Source organism: Botryllus schlosseri, chromosome 6, assembly GCF_051294905.1.
Source record: "Botryllus schlosseri isolate E-star chromosome 6, Bs_hap1, whole genome shotgun sequence".
NCBI lineage: Eukaryota > Metazoa > Chordata > Ascidiacea > Stolidobranchia > Styelidae > Botryllus > Botryllus schlosseri.
In genome coordinates, this window is record NC_137241.1 from 12,737,035 (window position 1) to 12,758,729 (window position 21,695).

Genomic DNA, 21,695 nt, shown 5'->3' on the forward strand with positions numbered 1-21,695 from the left:
CAGTTACGGTGTTGTGAGCACGAAACAATATTCGTAATTTCTGAATTAAGGTAACTTTAGTTATATTTCTTATGTTATTCGCTAAAAATATATTCGTATTATCTAATTATACGTAGGCTACAAAAAGTTTTTCATCCAACTTTGATTAGACGTAGTGGCACGTATGAAGTCAGCATGTACAAATCGAAAACGTTAGGAAGAAACGGTGGCTTTTTCTACTGGCTATGACAACCTACGGCTAACAGCAACTAAAATAATTTCAAGTGTATAAAGACTGGAAGATAATGCTGAAGTAACCAATTATTCCGGCTGGGTCATGTCGTATTCCGTTGAAAGGGGTATGCAATGAACTCGCAATGAAGTGCAATTGATGTACTGATTTACTGTACTTCGGCAGGCCGTATTATTGCAATCTAAACATAGCCATAATTTCAAATTATTAGCAACTTCTGGCGGAGGTATACTGCACCACCGCAACAACGAATCTTAATGGATCGAGGATTTATCGGTGCGCATTAATCTTTGAAGTCGGTGTAAAATGTCCGGCCTGGAAATCCCTGTACTTACTGAAAGAGTCACAGGAATTGATTGTATCATTAGATTGAATATTCTGACATCGCAACTTCAGTTGTTTTAGTACAGGACACGCAAAGTAGATCATGCATATTGAAATTTTTTTCTTCATTTCTCTGTAGTACCCCATTCACCAATGAATTGTTCGATGCTGGCCCAGAATGAATATAATATTACCCACAATAGTATCACTAAAGTCCCAATCACACAGTGCGGAGATCTGATCATTGTGTTTCGCGACGGGAATGGAGCAGCGGACGAAAATAATATAGCCTACTTGGAAGTTTTAGCTTATGATCTACCAGGGCCGTAACTGCCGCTGCCGCTTCGCGCGATTTCTTATTCCGGGAGATCGAGATTTAAATGTCATCAGTTAGAGAAAAATGCGCATCTTTCAGAGAAATAGGCATTCGGCGCTGTCCGTGACCACGAATTAAACAGGATTATGACTCAACGATGTCAGGTGGGCCACAGCACATTTTTAAATCGGAAAATGGGCCACGGCCAAGAAAGGGCTGATAACCCCTGGTTTAGTACGATTGGGCGACAGGGATATCTAAAACTAGATATTCCTGTTGGGCGATTCTATATTTTTAGATAGGCCTATAGCAGACAGGAGGTCACGAAATAACAACATGCAACGAAGTCATACCAACGGGTTCGCCCGCCCGAATATGTTTAATTATCAGTTACGGGCCCTACAGATTCCAAGACACCTCAAAATGTTCGCTCTACGTTTTGATGAGTCTGCACACACTCAACAACTCACTGCGCAGACCCTTGGACAACAGTGCGTAACGACTGAAAAAAGGTCATAACTTCGGATTTGTTGTGCGCAACGTAGATTTTCTGTGCGCAGAGACCGTGTCAGCAGCTGCGCACGTGCGCAGCTTAGTGGGAACATTGCACCTCACTTAGCTCTACCAGTAAATCTGGTAAGGTGAGCAGAGAGGTCAAGGAATTGATAGCAATATATATGCAATTCCTGATCTTACTGACCGATCTTATCATGAATTATCGAAAGTTTTCGCACTTCGCACTGGCTCGCTAAACAGTCCAGCTGATTTCGTGGCAAAAGCGAACAACGTGATGGGGGGGGGGGGGGCGGTCAGTTTATCACTCTATGGGAGCCCAAAACCCAAGTTTTTTCGGCGGGCCTGACGAAGTGCCGTTTCGTTCCTGCCAACGGGTATACGCCCGAAGACGTATAATTATTATAAAAGGGTCCTACCTTTACAATCACACATCACTCAGCTCTACCGGTAAATCCGTTTACGTGAGAAGAGAGAGTATAAAAATTGATATCAATATACATGGAATTCCCGATCATATTGACCAATTCAATCATTATTTATTGAAACTTTCCGCGCTTCGCGCGTCTACATGAGAATAGCTGGCTCAGTAAATGGACAGTGGACACCCAATGTAGATAACTAGTATCAGCAAATAGCGGATAACCGAAGAGGGGTCCCAAGAAGTTTGGTTTATCACCCGATAGGGGCCCAAGACCAACGTTTTTTTTTGGGGGGGGGGGGGGCTGACGAAGTGCTGTTACGTCCCTGGTAACGAATCAATTGTACCTACGGGCACGCCCGAATATGTTTAATTATTAATTACGTGCCCTTTATTTTGCCATACAACATATTACTCAGCGCTACTGGTAAATCTGATTTCGTGGGCTGAGAGGATAAAAAGTTTATAGCGGCTTATATATGTAACCACCACCTATTCATTCACGAATTATAGAAAATTTTGATACCTAGGGCGACCAGGCCACACAAACTTTGCTGACCATAAAAATCACGTTACGGGGTTCTTGGGGGCGAAGCCCACAGAAGTCTGGTTTATCACGCTATGGGTGCGCAAGGCAATCGTTTTTAGGGGGTTGACGAAGTGCTGTTACGGCCCTCCCTTGTAGTAACGTGACTGACGGTCTGTCAAATATACGAGACGTGAGTTCTCAAGCAGCCATGTATTCAGTGACGACCAAGCACCGAAGCACCTGCGATGTCGTCACACCCTAGTGGCGCCATAGAGCTACCACTACATCTCCCTTCTCGGGACAAGCACAAATGCTTATAAGCAGCACAAACATATACAACGCAAGCACAGAATGAAGACAATAAACAATCCGAATTGAGGCAGTTAGCGGTACAAAGGTATGAAGCAATTGGCAGGCAAGAGGTGAATGAAGAACACAACATATTTACACACACTACTCCTATAACTACATCAGTACTCCTCGATGTATCTGCGAGGTGCGGTTCTGTTCCGATCCGACCGTCGGACTATCGCCGCCTCATGATGGTCATCACGATCGACACTAGTAGCGCTCGAACTGCTATCTCCTCCCTGATCGGGAAATTTGAAGAATTCAGCTGCCTCACTGGCGGTAATGTCGACGCCTTCTTGCGGGGCATCCTCCGTCTGGTATCTCCGCACCATTCGGCGATTTCTTCTGAAGGTGTCACGACCAGTTCTGATAACCAAGGATCTGGGTTGAGTGTCAGTGTCAAGTTTTTCCACAACACCTTGCGATTTGCAGTCCGGAATCCAGACGCGATCTCCCACCTTGAACTCATCTCCAGGTACTACTCTGTGTCTTTTGTTGTAATCACGAGTAACTCTGCGTCGGTAATCTGCTTCAGCTTTCTTCACGGCGGTTCGGTCGACAGACTTGGGCAGAAGATCGTCTGGATGACACGGTACTCTTGTTCTGAGTTTGCGGCCCATGCTCAATTCTGCCGGCGAGTAGCCGATAGCCAATGGCGTGTTGCGGTATGTGAGTAGCGCCAGATATTCATCGTCACATTTTCGCAGAAGGTTTTTGATGGTCTGAACGGCACGCTCAGCCTCCGAGTTCCCCTGTGGATATCTAGGTGAGGACACCAGTCATTTCGATGGCGTGGGTTCGGATCCCACCGCTGCCACCATGTAGTAACGTGACTGACGGTCTGTCTAATATACGAGACGTGAGTTCTCAAGCAGCCATGTATTCAGTGACGACCAAGCACCGAAGCACCTGCGATGTCGTCACACCCTAGTGGCGCCATAGAGTTACCACTACATCCCTCTTACTCATTGTCTTTATTACATTCCTTATAATATGAGGTTGGGGGGCGCTGGAGCACGATAATTTTTGAAAGGGGGCGCTGGAGGAAAAAAGGTTAGGAACCACTGCTCTAGCGAATCCGGCAAAACACGTCAATCTCCCCCTCTGAAAATTACAGTGACATATCACAATGAAATGCAACGTGAAATACTAAATATAGCACTGCAAAATTGTTCAACTCAGTAATGAAATCTGTCCGGCGCCTTTCTGATACGAGTTGAGCGTCTCAACGGCACCTCAGGGGGTTCAGATGCCGACAGTTCTTCAGCAGTTTCGACGTTCGACACGCTGCTCGTCTCCATCTCGGGAGTCGACTCCTCGACATTGATGTCATCAGTAGCGTCATCATCAGCGCCATCACTCGTGGTTTCAATAGGAGTTGCATCGACGGTCTCCGACTCTGACGGGTATCGAGCCAAATCTTTATTCGATACGGTTGTTTGTCGCCCATCTGGGTATTGGATCAACGAGTATTGAGGGTTGGCTTCGATGAGTTCAACCGGCTCGCAGATAGGTTCATCTTTTCGTCTGACATATCGTCGCATTAGCACAGCTCCACCGTCCAAGAGCCAATCAGGCATAGATATGCCCATGCTTGATTTACGAGGAAACTTGAATAACCTGTAATGCGGAGTCTCGTTAGTAGCGGTACATAACAAATCCGGCGAATCCGGCAAAACACGTCAACAACCCTGATGTTCATTTGCAAAATAATTCTGGGCTCTTTTCAAGCTCAGTCCCTCTATCAGCGGTTTTGGGTGCCCCGGCTACGGTCCAGCACAAAATGAATGAATTGAAGACGAATGCTCGCGTAAATTGCGCTGTTTAGCGATGAGTCACCTCGTACCTGTTCTGTACTTATGCCGGTCGCATGTCGTCAAATGACACGTCTTGAACTTTAAGTCAAATCGAACATGTTTCCAGCCCTTATGTTACCTCACGAAGTTCTGAATCAGCTTAAAATTTGATGTTTTTTAAATTTCATCAATGGAAATTGGACCAGCCTTTTACATTGCATCTTGATTTTAAGATATGAAATTGTAATATACTCGGCGGACCGGTGGTTCAGATCCACTGAGCTAGACCACATCCACGGAGGTGAGAAGAAATATGTCACTCGTCAGAAAGGACCTTTTTCCCAATTCCGTCAGTTTCTGATTCGTTCAAATTACAGAAAATCATAAATTTTGTGATGAAAAATTCTGAATTTTATTCCGCCGAGTCGTGTATCAAGAACAATGTTATATATCATTGATCAAGAATATGCAGTTGACCTATGTTACAATAAGTTACATCATCAAATATAGCTATTCAAGAAACTTGAGTCAAATTTCCGGTTCCCATGAATTCTATATTTATATGTCATCCATGAAGCCGGACTTAGGGACTGTATAGATTTATTCACCTCGCGGATTAGTATTCAGCAGTTACGAATGGGGCCTCTGTGATACCATTGTATACGTCCTGTTCGTTTATGCTGTCGTTTGTCACAGAAATAGTGGCTGCTGAGTGCTGCTGCTGAATGCTGACGCTGAGTGCTCAGGTACATTCTGTGCAAACTGCAAGTGGACTGCGAACTACGCAGCGATTCGTGCGTGCAGACTGCAGGCTACTCCTTATTGGCTGGGCTTTGGTAAAAGCCTCGTGTACTATCATGTTTTATTCTTCCGAAATTAAAGAATTTCTCAGATAACTTTGCTCAGTTACTATAGTTGCTACTCACCCGCAACTTTCCTTTTGATTAGATAATTTTTCGGTGCCGCTATGAGTCTAGAATCGAATGTGCTCACTGCTCATGATTTTACGATGAGGCCTGTACGTTATCGATTTACTTTTTCAGATAATAAAGTAGTAGTATTCACATAAACAGGTGTGCCGGTGTGGGACTGTGTTTGATGGTATTGGTTCTTCGTCTCAACCAAGATAGGAAATTATATAATGCAGTCTGTTGGGAAGTGCATCCTTCGTAGCTTAGGTCCAGCCAATCGCGTTATCAACAATGCAGTCGAAAGACTACCAAAAATACGCAGTCTATCAACTACCAGTCAATCATTGCAATCAGAAGAACCAGACTTCAATGCTTCAGTATATAGAAATGAGCTACATGTGGTAGGCACTGCCGCTACCAATCCAAGACCTCGGTATAAGTTGTCAAGTAACCCTGATGAAGACAAAGGTGATCCTATAGGATATTCCTTCAGCATGGACATTCCGTCTTTTGGGAAAGACTCCTCAGTGCGCTGCAGTGTGGTCGCCTATACATTTCCAAATGCTCACATTGCGGATTATATTGCTTCAGAAGTACGCCAAGGCATGCTTCTTGAAATCGACGGCTTTTTAAGAAAGACAGTTTCTAAATCATGGTACGATGATTCAAAAAAAGTTGCTGTTTACTCCATTGGCCCAACGGCGATACGATCTATTGAGATGGATAATGACACGAACCCATCAATTGAGTGATTGATGTATTCTCCGGACATTTTCATTCATTCGTTTTTTGCTTTATCTCATTTATGGAATCAGTGTCTGACTATGCAGAATATGTCTGCATGGTTGATGTTACTTATATTTAGGATTGCTCCTTAGTTGACCAGAAGCAATATATGGGCTGACTGAACAGTGACCGGGATTCTTATACGTATTAATGGGTATATAGCATATAGCCTAACTTGATCTTAAGAAGTGACACTACCGCTACCGTTTGATTATGATGTGTATTGGTCTGTCTTCAAAACAAACTGTCACACCGCATGGACTAGCATGGTGATGTCACTCTCAATTTGACATCAGTGTCCATGAAATGCATTAGGAAATATGAATGAACACGCCAAGAACATGAAGATCTTATTTTTCAGTTGCTATCCCATGATGAGAAAAGTTCTAGTCTCATGAATGAAATGCTACCATAACATTAACCATCTCAGATCCCAAACAAAGCATTGTACACAAAATTGAACAATAATTCGCCAACAAATGTCAACTTCAGATTTCAGTGACACTTCGATGATTGATAAAATGCTTAGTTGTAGACTAAAGAAAATGAATCCACTTTTTGATGTAAAATCCCGTTTCTTATGGTCTGGGCCTACTTGGATCTAATTGGTATGTTTTTTTTTCGTATTGTCTCATAGCATCATAATTTAGTATCCGTGGACATATTTCTCAGCATAATGGGCGAAAAGAGAAGTATTGAAGAGGAAGATGTGCTGTCTTTGCAAGACATCATAAACGAAGACAGTGAACTAGAGACTATGGCAAATGCCGTTTTAGGTGGAAGCAATGACCAATCATGCACCTTCACGGAGGGATATGTACCTCGCCAAGCTGTATACTCATGCTTGACATGCAAAACAGGCGGCGCAGCGGGGATATGTCTGGCATGTTCACTAGAATGTCACGATGGACACGAATTATGTGAATTATACACAAAACGAAATTTTCGCTGTGACTGCGGTAACTCCAAGTTCGCATCTCTTCAATGCTCGCTGTTCAATCAAAAGGATCCCGTCAATGAAAAAAACTCGTACAACCATAATTTTTTTGGTACATATTGCACATGCCAGAGACCTTACCCAGATCCTGAAGATGACGTTGATGACGAAATGATCCAGTGCGTAGTGTGTGAAGACTGGTTTCATACACGGCACTTACTAGGTGCTGTTCCCACCACCGGATTTTCAGAAATGATATGTCATGTATGCATGAAGGAGAAAGCGAAATTCTTATGGTATTATGCGTGGACCTTGGAAAATAAAGATGGTGATGTGGATATAATGGGAGTGGATGACACCAAATCTCAGGACAATATACGGAATGTGATATTGGATGAGGAGAAAACTAATACTGGATGGGGGCACTCGAAAGATGATGATACAGATACCAGTACTGCAAAAGAAGTCGAAGTCAAGAAGGAACAATCCGTGAACATTGTTGATGATTCTACGAATCATATCAATGCCAATAATTTTGATGCTGCAAAAGAAGTTACACTTAAGAAGGAACATTCTGTCAACGTTGGTGATACTCCTACAAAGAATAGTAACAAACTCCCTAACAAGTCTGAATGTTTATCTGATCTCGAATTGAAATATGAATCGGAAGCATTCCCAGACAGTGCGACTTACTGGCCTGAAAATTGGCGAAATCATCTTTGCCGATGTTCGAACTGCAGAATAAAGTTGACCGAAGTCAATTTTCTTTACATCACGACTGATACCATGGCAGAATATGAAAAAATGGGAGCAACCAAACATAAGGAACCATCTGTCGTGTCTGGAATGAGGGCTCTGGGCGATATGAACAGAGTGCAGCAAGTAGAGGTTATTCAAGGCTATAATGATATGAAAGCCAGTCTATCGGAATTCTTGCGGGATTTCGCCGAGCAGGGAAAGGTTGTAACGGAGCAGGATATCAGGAACTTCTTCCAGAGAATGTCTCAGGCGAAGCGGCCGAGGCTCAATCTTGCACATTCTTGCAAATAAATCATGGAATACAAAGTTGTTGATGCCCTGTATTATAGAGTATGTAGATTCGAGGAGAAATGTATATATGTTAGTGGCTTTTATGTACCACGTTTAGAGTAGTTGTTTTCAACCTAGACGTGGGAGGTCGTTTTTTTTAGGGGGGGGGGGGGTTGCGAAGGTGCTGACTATTTTTTAGTTAATCAGTTTTCAGAGGTGGTCTAAGCTCGAAAATGACATTGGTTTCTGCCGATTGGCTCTATTTTTCAAGATATCACCTAATTTGGATATTTTTATTTAATAATAATAATATTATAATAATTTATAGAGCGCCGAATATAACAATATATCATTACTACACTAGGGCGCTGTACATAAAAGGCAATAAAATATAAAAGTAAACGATATGTATAAAAGACGAAGTGCATAGTTGTAGGGCGGAATGAACACTACTCTAGTTTGAACGCTCGTATGAATAAAACGGTCTTGATTTTGCGTTTGAAAACATATAGCGAGTCACATAGTCTGATAGAAATTGGAAGATTGTTCCACAGAATGGCGGCCGAGGAAGAAAAGGTTCTCTCGCCGTAAGTCGATGTTCTGACTCTTGGAACGGACAAGAGCCTTTGCGACTGAGAACGTAGCGCTCTTCCGGGATTATACATTGACACTAGCTCACGAAGATACGCTGGTGCACTTCCCTCCATGCATTTGAAGACGTACAGAAGAAGCTTGTATTCAGACCTAAATTTCACGGGTAACCAATGAAGGGATCTAAGAATCGGTGTTACGTGATCACGCTTCCTTGACCGAGTTACCAAACGAGCAGCGATGTTTTGGATCTTTTGTAGCTTGTCGATGCAATTTTGGTTTACCCCGTAAAGCAGACCATTTCCATAGTCAAGCCGTGATATCACCAGCGACAGTATTATGGCTTTGCATGCATCCTCAGATAGGTAGTTCCTGATTCGACTGATCTTGTGGATATACATGAAACAGATCTTTGATGTATAGTCGATATGTTTTTCCATTGAGAGCATGCCGTCAAAGTGAATACCTAGGTTACGTACGCAGGTCTTGGCTTGGATGGTGTCTGGTCCGAATCTGATGGTGAATTGATTGTGGTCGATGGGGCGTCTGGTTGGCGTAAAAATGATGAGTTCAGTTTTCTCTTTGTTTAACTTGAGACGATTTTGTGTCATCCAGAGCTCAATATCAATAAGACATCGCTGTAACTTGGATGACACGCTCTCCCAATCATTGCTATTTCTCATAAGACCGGCGTAGACCTGTGTATCATCCGCGTAGCAATGGTGGAAGAAACCATGGCGACGGCAAATATCTCCGACTGGCTTCGTGTACATGAGGTAGAGCAATGGGCCGAGAACAGAACCCTGTGGTACGCCTGATTCGATTTGAATCTATGACGAACGGACACCATCCACAGATACGCACTGCATTCTATCTTTCAAATACGATTTTACCCATTCTAATGCCACGCCGGAGATTCCGAATACATGATGGAGCCGTTCCACCAATAGAACGTGGTCGATCACATCGAAGGCAGCGGAGAGATCCAGCATGATCAGAGCGACCATGTTTCCGTTGTCGAGGGCAGAAGCAATGTCATTGTGGACGCGTAACGTTGCTGTTTCAGTCGAGTGTCCGGCACGATATGCCGACTGATTCATGTCGTGAAGATCGTACTCGGTCACATGGTCCACAATGCGTTTGGCGACAACCTTTTCCAGAAGTTTTGAGAGATGCGGAAGCTGCGATATCGGTCGATAGTTTTGCATCAGATCGGGGTCAAGAGTGCTCTTCTTCAGGAGTGGGGTAACCACAGCTCGCTTAAAGCATTGCGGTACCACGCCGTCTAAGAGCGACCGATTTATGATTTCGACGACCAGAATCGCCAAGTCGGAGAAACATTCCATGAGAATCCAAGTTGGTATAGGATCAAGATCGCATGTCTTTGGTCGTGTACCAGATATGAGCTCTTTAATCTCATCAACATTAGTAGGCAATAGATTATCCAGAGCAGCACCGTTGAAATTTAAATCGTTTGTTTGTCCTTCTGATCGAAGTCGGTTGCCTTGCTGAGCAAGCAAAAATTGTCTGATAGAGCCCACCTTGTCACGGATAAACGTGTTAAATGAGTTTGCCAGACTTAGTGACGATGGATGATTCGATGGTAGTTTGACCGAGCTCGATTCTGCGAGGAGATTTTTCGTTACGCTGAAAAGTTTCTTCTTGTTATCCTTGCATTCCATTATCAAGTTGTTGTAGTAGCTAGATTTTGCTTTGACTATCATTCTTATCACCCGAGTGCATTGTTCTTGGTACATCTGTCTATGGACGACTAGTTTAGAAGCTCTCCACTGACGTTCAAGTTTTCTCTGCAGTCTTTTCGCGGTCCTGATGTCATTGCTAAACCAGGGTGAGCAGCGCAAGACAATTGATTTCGTGATCGGTGGAGAGTGCTTATCAATTATCAGGCGAAGCTGCTGATTGTAGTTTCGAAGCAGGACTTCACTCGAGTCGTCGTAAGATTGGAGTTTGACGTTATCTCTGATGTCGTTTGAGATATTTGCAATCGATGCTGTCGAAAACTTGCGAAACGTTACCGTTTGTCTGTCTCGTTGCAGTTTGTTGCTGTTCAGCAGAGCTTTCACTGCGAAATGATCACACGAGCTGTTGCCATTTGCATCAGTTACGCACGCATCGAATACAGTTGGCGCGTCATGCAAGATCTTTGATCCTTCGCGAGTGATGAGCACATCAAGAGTGTGTCCCGATTTGTGCGTAGGCCCGGCTACATGTTGTTCCAGTCCATGTAGATTCAGCTGGCGGTTAAATTGACACGCATCCTTGTTTTCAGCATCGTCCAAGTGAAAGTTCAAATCACCCACAATCATAACCTCGTGTGAGTCGAGTAATATTGCTTCGAGGTATGAAGCCCACTCTTCGAAAAACTTGGCGGTGCTTAGCCGGCCGTTTGTCTTGGAAGGTGGCGGGCGATATATCACGTGTAGGTTGAGAACGAAACTGGACAATGAGATTTGTGTTGAGAGGAATTCGAACTGTGTGATAGGACATCCATTCCATGATATGCTTTTCGCCTGCGTTGCCTCTTTGAAAACTAGAGCTACTCCTCCGCCACGTCGGCCTAGGCGAGGCTTATGAATGACGTCGAAATTCGGTGGAAGCAGCTCCTGTATTGATTGGTTATCTGTTGCAGATCCAAGCCAAGTTTCAGTCAACGCCAACATATCAGTGTCTTGAGAGAGGATAAGCTCGTGAATCGAAGTGAGCTTGTTGTTGATAGAGCGGCAGTTCAAGCTTATCATCGAGGTCGTCTTCTGTTCTACACTCTCTTTTGGCACTCTTGATTTGCACTTGATATGTATTAGATCATGGTAGGTACGAGTACAGCGCACACGAGCTTGCGTTCGGTGGTTGGTGACACGAACCTTGATGTGTCGAGGAGATTTACGTCCAGATCGTCTTCCGCGTGAGGTTGGATGAATCCTGTTGATGTGTAGGATCTTCACACGCTTCCACGTTTCTTTGCTTATTTTCAGAAACGGCATCGAACTGCGTAAGTCTAGTAGTTGCTGTCTATCTATCATTCTTTCAAGCTATCCTTTGACTATGCAGTTTGCTTGAATACTTATTTCGTCGGCATGCAGCTAAAATAAAAGCGCTTCCGTGCAATGAAGTCTTGATTAGGCTCGGAGCTCCGCGATGGACGTCCGCACTGCTCAACGACTAATCACGACTAATGTAACCTATTTTATCCAAACTAGGTTACATTTAATCCTGACAGCCTACATTAAATGTTTTAGTAGACCCGTCTGTACTGAAACCACGAGAATGTGAGAAAATTAAAGCACAACGAACGAAACTGTACTGCATACATGAAATATAGTGTAGGCTATGTCAGTGTCGGGATCAAGTCACTACCTTCGAGTCACGAGTCATTTCGAGTCATTGCACCTTTTGACTCGAGTCAAGTCAAGTCAATTTTCAAAGGTGACTCGAATAAAGTCAAGTCACTCAATTTTTGGAGGTGACTCGAGTCAAGTCAAGTCAAGTCACGAGTCAAGTCACAATTCAAGTCAAGTTGCCTTTTCGAGGTATGAAGCATGATTAGGTCATTGCATTTTGCTAGCTGTCTGAAATACAGATTGAGTGGTCATAGATTTTGAACCAATTAACGAATATAGAGGTAAATATTAGGGTTGTTCAGAATTGATCGACTTTCACAATGTCGTGGTTTTCAGTCCGATTCCCATGCCTTATACCATAAAAACATATTCTAGGTACTTTTTTTCGTAATTCATCCCTTGCATCCGTGTGCACATTGAGCTGGAAGAATATCGGCTAAAAATAGGGGATTCCCCTAAAATTTGAGTGTCCCTATTCGGACTAGGCTAGTAAAACGTCATATATAAGCTGGTTTTATGTAGCTATTGCGGTTGGAGTGCTACATAACCTCACTATAGAAAGTATTGTCCGTTCAGGACACCATTTTCATGTCCCACACTGCCTTAGAACTCCTCAAAACTGCCTAAGACTGATAGTCATTTTGTTGGATCACCTATCCTACACTCCTCAACCCTACCCGAGATTGTTCATCAATTGCCGGGATCACCACGTGCAAGAATACAACTGTAAATGTATCATTCACTCACAGCCACATTATAAACATCACATTGTTCAAAGGAAACGAAACAAAAAGGCAAAGAAACAGATCAACTTGGCACATTGCATTGCACTGGGATGCAAAGCTCACTAAAAGTCGTTTCGGAGGGAAATTTGAGGCCTTGGCAGTGCTGGCATAGTCTGCGTATTCCAACGCATTTGAGAATGGCAAACTTCTTGGCGATCGAACTCTGGAGAGTGCTACAGGAAAAGCACAGGCTGATCTGTCATTTGAACTGCTGGAACTTTATAATTTAACAAATAATGTCAGAGCTCTTGTGTTTGACACAACACCCTCAAACAATGGAAAAAATAAAGGTGCGGTTCTGTTACTTGAAGAATTGATAAACAGGAAAGTTTTCTACTTTCTACTTCTGCTTGTCGCCATCATATTTATGAACTAGTCATCCGGGGAGGTCTGGAAGTGAAGTGTGTTTGGATCTGCAACCACAGGCCCTGAAAACACAGATTTTAATAAATTCCAAGAAGTGGAAAGATATTGATCAATTACGAAGCTCTAAAACACTTCAGTTTGATGAATGCAGCTGGTTGGCGATCAAAGCTGATGAAGCTAATCAAGAAATAATTCCACTGATGAAGCCATATAATGGAAAGCAGAAAGAAGTCTTGATAATAAATGACTACAGAGAATGTGCAACAGGCACCTTGGAGATTGTAGCTGCCCAATATATTGATAATCGTTTTCGCAAGCCTGGTGCTACTATTAGCACTGGATGGATGAGTCAAGTGCTGTACTGTCAAAAATGTTCATGTGGAGAGAGCAAATGGGCTATTCTGAAGAGTTCATTAGAAAGTTGCCCTGTTTTATGTCCCAGCTTGGTTGAAAACCGGTAATGCATGTGACGCACAGTATATTGATCTCGAATTCCTTCATGGCATGACAGACTTTTCATTGTGCGATTTCACAGTTGCTGATGTGGCATATAAAAAGATGCGAGAACATCATTGGCATCTCACCGAGGAAACGGTGGTATCAACAATGTTCTCGGCTAAACCAAAGATTCCTGACAAAGTGAAGGAAGCGATGGCTGCTAAATTGCTGCAAATGCCAATCCTTGAACAATTTCGCAGAGGTAGGCTATACCTCTGAGTCTAATCTCTGAGTCAATGAGTATGGTTGCTTTAATTGAACCGGAATCATGGTTTCTATCCAATGCTATACATGTCGAACATGATTGGTTTAGTCTTCCAGTTTCGGAATGGCATACTGATTCGCATTTCGTGACTGCTCAAGAATTTGTGAGTAGCGTTGAAATATTTAACGACGCAGCAGAGCGTTTGGTGAAATTGAATACCGACTTTGATGCTTTCAAAACAGATGACAAAGAACAGCGAGCAAGCCTCTTACAAGCCGTGGAAGATAACGGGAACAGATATGCCGATTTCTCTAAAGCAACCATTTCATCCGGACCTGATTTAAGTAGTATTTGCCAAGTTGATCTGTTTCTTTGCCTTTTTGTTTCGTTTCCTTTGAACAATGTGATGTTTACAATGTGGCTGTGAGTGAATGATACCTTTACAGTTGTATTCTTGCACGTGGTGATCCCGGCAGTTGATGAACAATCTCGGGTAGGGTTGAGGAGTGTAGGATAGGTGATCCAACAAAATGACTATCAGTCTTAGGCAGTTTTGAGGAGTTCTAAGGCAGTGTGGGACATGAAAATGGTGTCCTGAACTGACAATACTTTCTATAGTGAGGTTATGGAGCACTCCAACCGCAATAGCTACATAAAACCAGCTTATATATGACGTTTTACTAGCCTAGTCCGAATAGGGACACTCAAATTTTAGGGGAATCCCCTATTTTCAGCCGATATTCTTCCAGCTCAATGTGCACACGGATGCAAGGGATGAATTACGAAAAAAAGTACCTAGAATATGTTTTTATGGTATAAGGCATGGGAATCGGACTGAAAACCACGACATTGTGAAAGTCGATCAATTCTGAACAACCCTAGTAAATATACATGCATGAAGGCGCTGTATCGCTCACATATACGTAGAACTGCTAAACTACGTAAGGAATCGCATTGCCTCAGTTTACATAGTTACCAGCCAAAATAGAGAATAGAGAAACGAATTGATAAGATGCAATACATTAACCATTTACAAATTGATATGATACAATTCGAGCCTGCGCCGATGGTTGAGCACTATATAAACCAGCGGTCGGGAACCTATGGCTCGCGAGCCATATATGGCTCTTTTGGGTACATGATATGGCTCTTTGCTAAATTTGTATTTTCGTCATTAATTTATCAATATTGCAACATCTTCTTAGTAAATTTTAATCACTGTCATAACAATTATTCTTGTGACATAATTATTCTTGTGACATTTAAGTTGCTGTCGCGCCGGCGACCAATATCACTCATTTTTTATATACCCGCCTCCAAATCTTGGATAGCACGATACGTTGGCTGATCAAAGAGAATAGTAGACATGGCGACACCTGTATGACGATGTAGTTTTCAAATACACATTGTCTTCCTGATCTACGCCGCGAAATCGACTGGCGTGGAAGTGACACTCACAATTACAAATTCAAATTGCAAACAACGTCATAGCTATCCGGGTTCTTCAGCTTTTTAATAGCCTCCTTCCGTCAAAATATAGGCTTTTATAGGCTTGGCCCGCATGTGTGTTACCTCTGTTTTTGAGCTTTTTTTCGAAGACTAAATACGCAAAGTTCGTGATGCGCAAAATATCTAGTCATTCATTAACATCGATAGAAAATACCGATAATAACCATTGACGGTTTCACAATTCAAGTTCACTCATCCTGACGACAGGTGAGGCACTGCTTCACTTGCTACCTCTGGGCACACGTCAACGAAGTAGGCTATCACACCTCACATTGGGTATGTAATGTTGAAGTGAGCATGTTTGGCTCTACTTACGCATGTGGCCCTTGGCACCTCACCTTTAAAACGAACATCAAGACGAACCTACGATCTCGTATGAGAGGCATTTACTGTAGAAAAGTATGTAAATAGTAGATTCATACTTTCACTTCTGACTATATCTGTTTGAAATCTAAATGTTCATTGTCTCAAGCTTCGAAAAGTATCATATGGCTCGCACAATAATACAATTAAAAAGATGTAACTCAAGTTTCACATGGTCAAATAAGGCATCCAGCATGATTAGTTCGAGAATTTACAGAGAAAATATGACGCACTCGACGAAACCCATGTAGTGAGTTCGATTAGTTATACCATGACGTCACGAACCTTCAATTGTGACGTAACAGATGATTGCCATGTATGGCTCTTTGGTAGTGAAAGTGGACAATATAGGGCAAATATGGCTCTTTGGACGAAAAAGGTTCCCGACCACTGATATAAACTATATAAAACAAAGAGGTTTAGTTAAGGTAAGAACAGAGAACAGAAATATACATTTTGCTATTTAATTACTATACTATACTAGTTTACGAAAACGTAAGCTTCGATCACTTTGTTTGTGGTCGTTTATTTGTGAGAGAACAATGGAGGCCCAGTAAAATGTACGGTCATTGAATGGTTGGTCTCTCTCACGGGTTACACCAGCGTTTCGCGAATAATCCGACAATTTGCAAGATATAGTGATTTTTATCGACACCGATTACTATATGACTTGAAATTGACTCGTGAATTTTGCTCCGAGTCACGAGTCAATCCACATTTCTGATACGCCGAGTCAAGTCAAGTCAAGTCATTTTAGCAAAGTGACTCGAGTCAAGTCAAGTCATACGAAAAAAGTAACTCGAGTCTGACTCGAGTCAAGTCATGACTCGAGTCATCCCAACACTGGGCTATGTCCAGTGTCCACAAACATTCACCTCCAATCAAGGGCGTAGCTAGAAAAAATATTTGGGGGGCCAAAAATTCGATGACGTAAATTAACTCCCCCCTTAAAGATAAGGTAAAAATCGATGGTCTTGGGCCCTTATTGGATGATTAACACAACAGCTGGGGCGATTGTAATACATATATTCCACTCACAGACATAAAGTGATGTGACAATATAATGATTGTGAAAAACTGAAGCGTCAAGACTTTCGCGCGAAGCGCGAAAAATTTTTATGGTTATTGAATGAAATTGGTTCATTATTACGTTTTGATTATCAGATTTACCGGTAGGGCTGATAGAAGGAGGAGGTGTGGTGCGATGACATGCAAAATAAGGTCAGTCACATGTAAAATAAGGTCAGTCGCATGCAAAATAAGGTCAGCCGCATGCAAAATAAGGTCAGTCACATGTAAAATAAGGTCAGTCGCATGCAAAATAAGGTCACTCGCTACATGCAGAATAAGGTCAGTCACATGCAAAATAAGGTCAGTCGCATGCAAAATAAGGTCAGTCACATGTAAAATAAGGTCAGTCACATGCAAAATCAGGTCAGTCGCATGCAAAATAAGGTCACTCGCGACATGCAGAATAAGGTCAGTCACATGCAAAATAAGGTCAGTGGCATGCAAAATAAGGTCAGTCGCGACATGCAGAATAAGGTCAGTCGCATGCAAAATAAGGTCAGTCGCCACATGCAGATTGCAGACTAAGGTCAGTGGCACAAGAAAATAAGTTGCATTTGAAGTAAATATTTGGATTAATACACGGACTGTTAATATTCTACATGCGACTAATCACCTCGTAATCAATGTTCCCTCTAATTTTTCACGAGTCTGCGCAAACACGCCAACTCACTGCGCAGGCCCTCGGACAACAGTGCGCAATCACCCTCCAATAGGGTGATAAAACGAACTACTGGGGGGCTTCGCCCCCCAGACCCCCCTACGTCTCTAGGCTTCTTCCGGTACTTATCATGTACATTGGGTGCCCATTTAGTAGTAGCGTCCCTAAACGCGCGAAGCGCGAAAAAATTTCTCTAATTCATGATTGCATCGGCCAATATGATCGGGAATTGCATATATATTGCTGTCCATTTTTATCCTCTCCCTGCTCACATAATCAGATTTACCGGTCTGATCCAGTGAGGTAGTGTTGGAATAGATAGGCCCTCTAAATAATAATAAAACATCTTCGGGCGTATACCCGTTGATATAATGACTTCGTTACATGATGCTATTTCGTGACCCCCTATCTCCTATGTCAAAAGATATTGAAATCGCCAAAACGTACTAAAGTAAAAGACGTAGTAGCCTACACGATTTCAAATTGGTATTTCTTAACTGGAAAATAATGTTCCCTCGATATGGCATTTGTCTCGTTGTGGGACTCGGATCGCCAGGACAGGAACATTCGGCGCCAGCATTTAGGCGCCCATGGACATGGACAATTACACATATATTTGTATATATCGAAGTTTTCGGTCAGCACCGGGGCAGTCTTTTTCGCCCAAGGTTTTCTCGCTGCTGATCGTTCTGGCGCACTTCTTGGATTTGCATGTTACATAGCCTTTAAGTTCATATGTCATGGTGCGGTAATGGTCGACGCCCAACTGCCCATTTCTATAAATCATGCCTAATTTTTGTTGGGAAAGGGTAGGCCTACCCAATAATCAGATATCTTACACTAATAAAACGCGCGTAGCGCGAAAAAAAATTCCTGAAAAATTTCAAAAAATACACCATGATTTGTGTTAATTCTCGAAATAATTTTGGACCCCCTTCGAGCTCGGCCTCTCCAATTGGGGGGTTTGGGGTGCGAAAGTTACGGTCCTGAGTAAATTTTACGCAATGTTCATGCCACGCGGAGAAGACTATCATTCGTTAGTTTCTCGCAGATTAACTTCGAGCTAGCCCATTGTTATTTATACCTTTGTTAAACCATGTTATTTCGTCATTCCCAGAAAATAATGCGCTATTGAAATCAGGGCTTTGGAGCAGCCGTAAATTTAAACTGCTCCGGCTCCGGCTCCGGAGCTCTCTTTTATCATACATTAGCTCAGGCTCCAGCTCCGGAGCTGCATTATTACCACTGCTCCGGCTCCAGCTCCGGCTCCGGCTCTGAAATTATCGAATAGGCATGTCTATATCAGGGGTGCCCAACCCGCGGGTCAAATGTGGCCCGCGACAGGGTTTTGCGTGACCCGCGAGGTAATTTCCTATTATCTTATCGAAAATGAATTGCTCAGATTGTGAACTTGCAATGCCAACCAGAAATTACAATTCTGGCTGCGACCCTTGGGATGTTGATGACTAAAATATCAGTTCCGACGCATTGGCAGAACCAGGGTCCAGTCACATTTTCAGTAAATCGTCGTACATTACAATCAACTAAAATAGTAGCGAAATTTTTCTTCACGCTTCGCATGTTTAATTGTCGCACGCTTTCTTGCTTGGTAGCCTACCCCCTGCTGGAAATGAAGAAAAAAAACGCCTAATTAACCCGATTCAGTCTAACTGTATTCGCAATTACGGGAGAAAGTCTTTTCGCGTTTGCGCTCGCATAAAGATCGTCGACGTGAAATGTAGGCGCAACATGATTGTCGCATATTATCGGATACCTTCGATATCGATGTGACCAGACGCCGAATAGTCGTGTCCTTGCAAACTGAGCCTAGCGGGCGGTATACAATAGACCCGCAATACTCGAGTAATATTATTATTGACCTAGTTCATTATTAAACTTACAAAATTTTACCCGCTTGGCGCAGCTAGTGGACCGCACACTCGTTCGTCAATTGCATGTGCCCTTTTAGCCGAAAAGGTTGGCCATTCCTGGTCTATATAGATCACTAGTCTACCCATATGTAGTTATCTATAGTCATCTAGAGTCTGTCAGCCATCAGTAACATCCGATGTAGCAACGAAGACATATAGGTGCCGCCGTGCCGGTTTGTGACGTTATACTGAATACTTGTCAATTGTCGACAACATCGTAGTTGCACTAGAACGCACTTTACTCTATGCCATTGCTGTGCACAGCATTAAAATTCAGGCCTGCTGTTCAATTATGATAAATCAGCAGATGTGGTTGTTGCATATATATAATGGCATCTTATGAAATAGGTCGGAGCCGGAGCTACTCCTCAAATAACGGGCTCCAGCTCCGGCTCCGGCTCCGGCTGAATTTTATGTAGAGCTCCGGCTCCGGCTCCAGCTCCGGTGAAAATGCACGGCTCCGGGGCTCCGGCTCCGGGCTCCGGCTCCGGCTCCAAAGCCCTGATTGAAATGATATCAGTATCGCTCACGTGTACGAGGCCATACTAAAAAATATCTTCCTTGAGGCGCAGGTGATTGTGAACTCTCATTTCTTCACGGAGCGCAATAGTTACCTTTGCGGGGTGCACTTATACCTCGGTTTCAGACTTGTGTGATAACACTATTTGGCCCTGGCAATGTTCCATCTCAATTTTCACGAATCTGCGCGCCTGCGTGGTCCATTGGACAACAGTGCGCAACAACTATAAAAAAATCATCATTTCTGATTTTTTGTGCGCAGCGTACATTTTCTGTGCGCAGAGACCGTTTCAGCACTGCGCATTTGCGCACGTGCGCAGCTTAGAGGGAACATTGCTCGTAATCGTAATAATCGTCTGATTATATTTTGTTGAAACATCTTCAGTTTTAGGATATAGATGAGGAATGTCAATCATGAAATTACTATATAGGAAAGATATTTTTTAAATTCATTTTTCATAAGAGAAATAGTTGGATTTCTAATGGAAATATGAATTTGGGTATATGCGCGGACTGATAATAATATTCTACATGCGACTGACTTCGTAATGAAGATAATCATGATTATCTTTTGATTGAAACATCTGAAGATTTAGGATATAGATAAGGAATTTTAATGTTGAAAGTAGGCTACTATACAGGAAAGATATTTTGAATTTCGTTTTCATAAGAAAAAGAGTTGGATTTGTAATTGAAGAATAGATTTGGATTTATGCGCGGACTGACCTTATTTTGCATGTCGCGACTGACCTTATTTTGCATGTGACTGACCTTATTTTGCATGTCGCGACTGACCTTATTTTGCATGTGACTGACCTTATTTTGCATGTCGCGACTGACCTTATATTGCATGTTTTTTACCTTACTTTGCATGTCATCGCACCAACCCTGGAGGATAGAAGTGGTGTCATCGAAAATTCAGGGGACACTTGAACATATGTTAGTAACACACGGCAAGACAATTTAGAGTTTCTAGAGGGTGGCCGCCGGACGGGACAGTTGTCACTATTGCTGTTACTTCATTACTTGCAGAGAAAGCTGTCACTACTCGAAAGATCGCTCACACGCAAGGTCGTAGCCAGAAAAAACAACTTTTTATGGGGGGAGGGTCAAATTTTTTATGAGTTTAGGGGAGCTCCCTCGTGGGAACTCCTCGCAGAACCGTACATTCTGTCATGGGCAATTTCATCACTACCCTTTATCAGTGTTGGGATCAAGTCACTACCTTCGAGTCACGAGTCATCTCGAGTCATTGCACATTTTGACTCGAGTCAAGTCAAGTCAATCGATTTTCAAAGGTGACTCGAGTCAAGTCAAGTCACTCGTTTTTTGGCTGTGACTCGAGTCAAGTCAAGTCAAGTCAAATTGAATTTTCGAAGTATCCGTGACGGTTCAAAGTCATTACATTTTGCTAGCTGTGTGAAAGACTGAATAATTTGTCATTTATCTTGCATCAAATAACTAATATAAAGCTTAATAAGCACGCAAGAAGGCGTCTATCACGCACACGTAAAATCGCAAATAAAATACGCGACTAACTGTATAGCCATGCTGCAGTCTGTTATAATATCAGCCAATAGGATCGAATATGAAGCCTCGAGAAGTTGTAACAAATTGATATGAATTTGAATCATTCAAGAGGGTTGGTAAAAGTGATCACTGCGCAATGTTAGCACTGAGCCGTCCGAGAAACAT

General features: G+C 42.7%; 2 protein-coding genes across 2 annotated transcripts; one reads left to right on the plus strand and one right to left on the minus strand.

Moving 5' to 3' along the window:
• The first annotated feature begins 5,239 nt into the window (after positions 1-5,239).
• On the plus strand, positions 5,240-8,181 carry LOC145440307 (putative E3 ubiquitin-protein ligase UBR7). Its single transcript, XM_080317874.1, has one exon. It carries the CDS (start codon positions 6,856-6,858, stop codon positions 8,164-8,166), a length of 1,311 nt encoding a protein of 436 aa, XP_080174000.1. The 5' UTR covers positions 5,240-6,855; the 3' UTR covers positions 8,167-8,181.
• A 1,250-nt stretch (positions 8,182-9,431) lies between these two features.
• On the minus strand, positions 9,432-11,923 carry LOC145440293 (uncharacterized). The gene has a single exon (XM_080317860.1). It carries the CDS (start codon positions 11,775-11,777, stop codon positions 9,567-9,569), a length of 2,211 nt encoding a protein of 736 aa, XP_080173986.1. The 5' UTR covers positions 11,778-11,923; the 3' UTR covers positions 9,432-9,566.
• Positions 11,924-21,695: the final 9,772 nt, after the last annotated feature.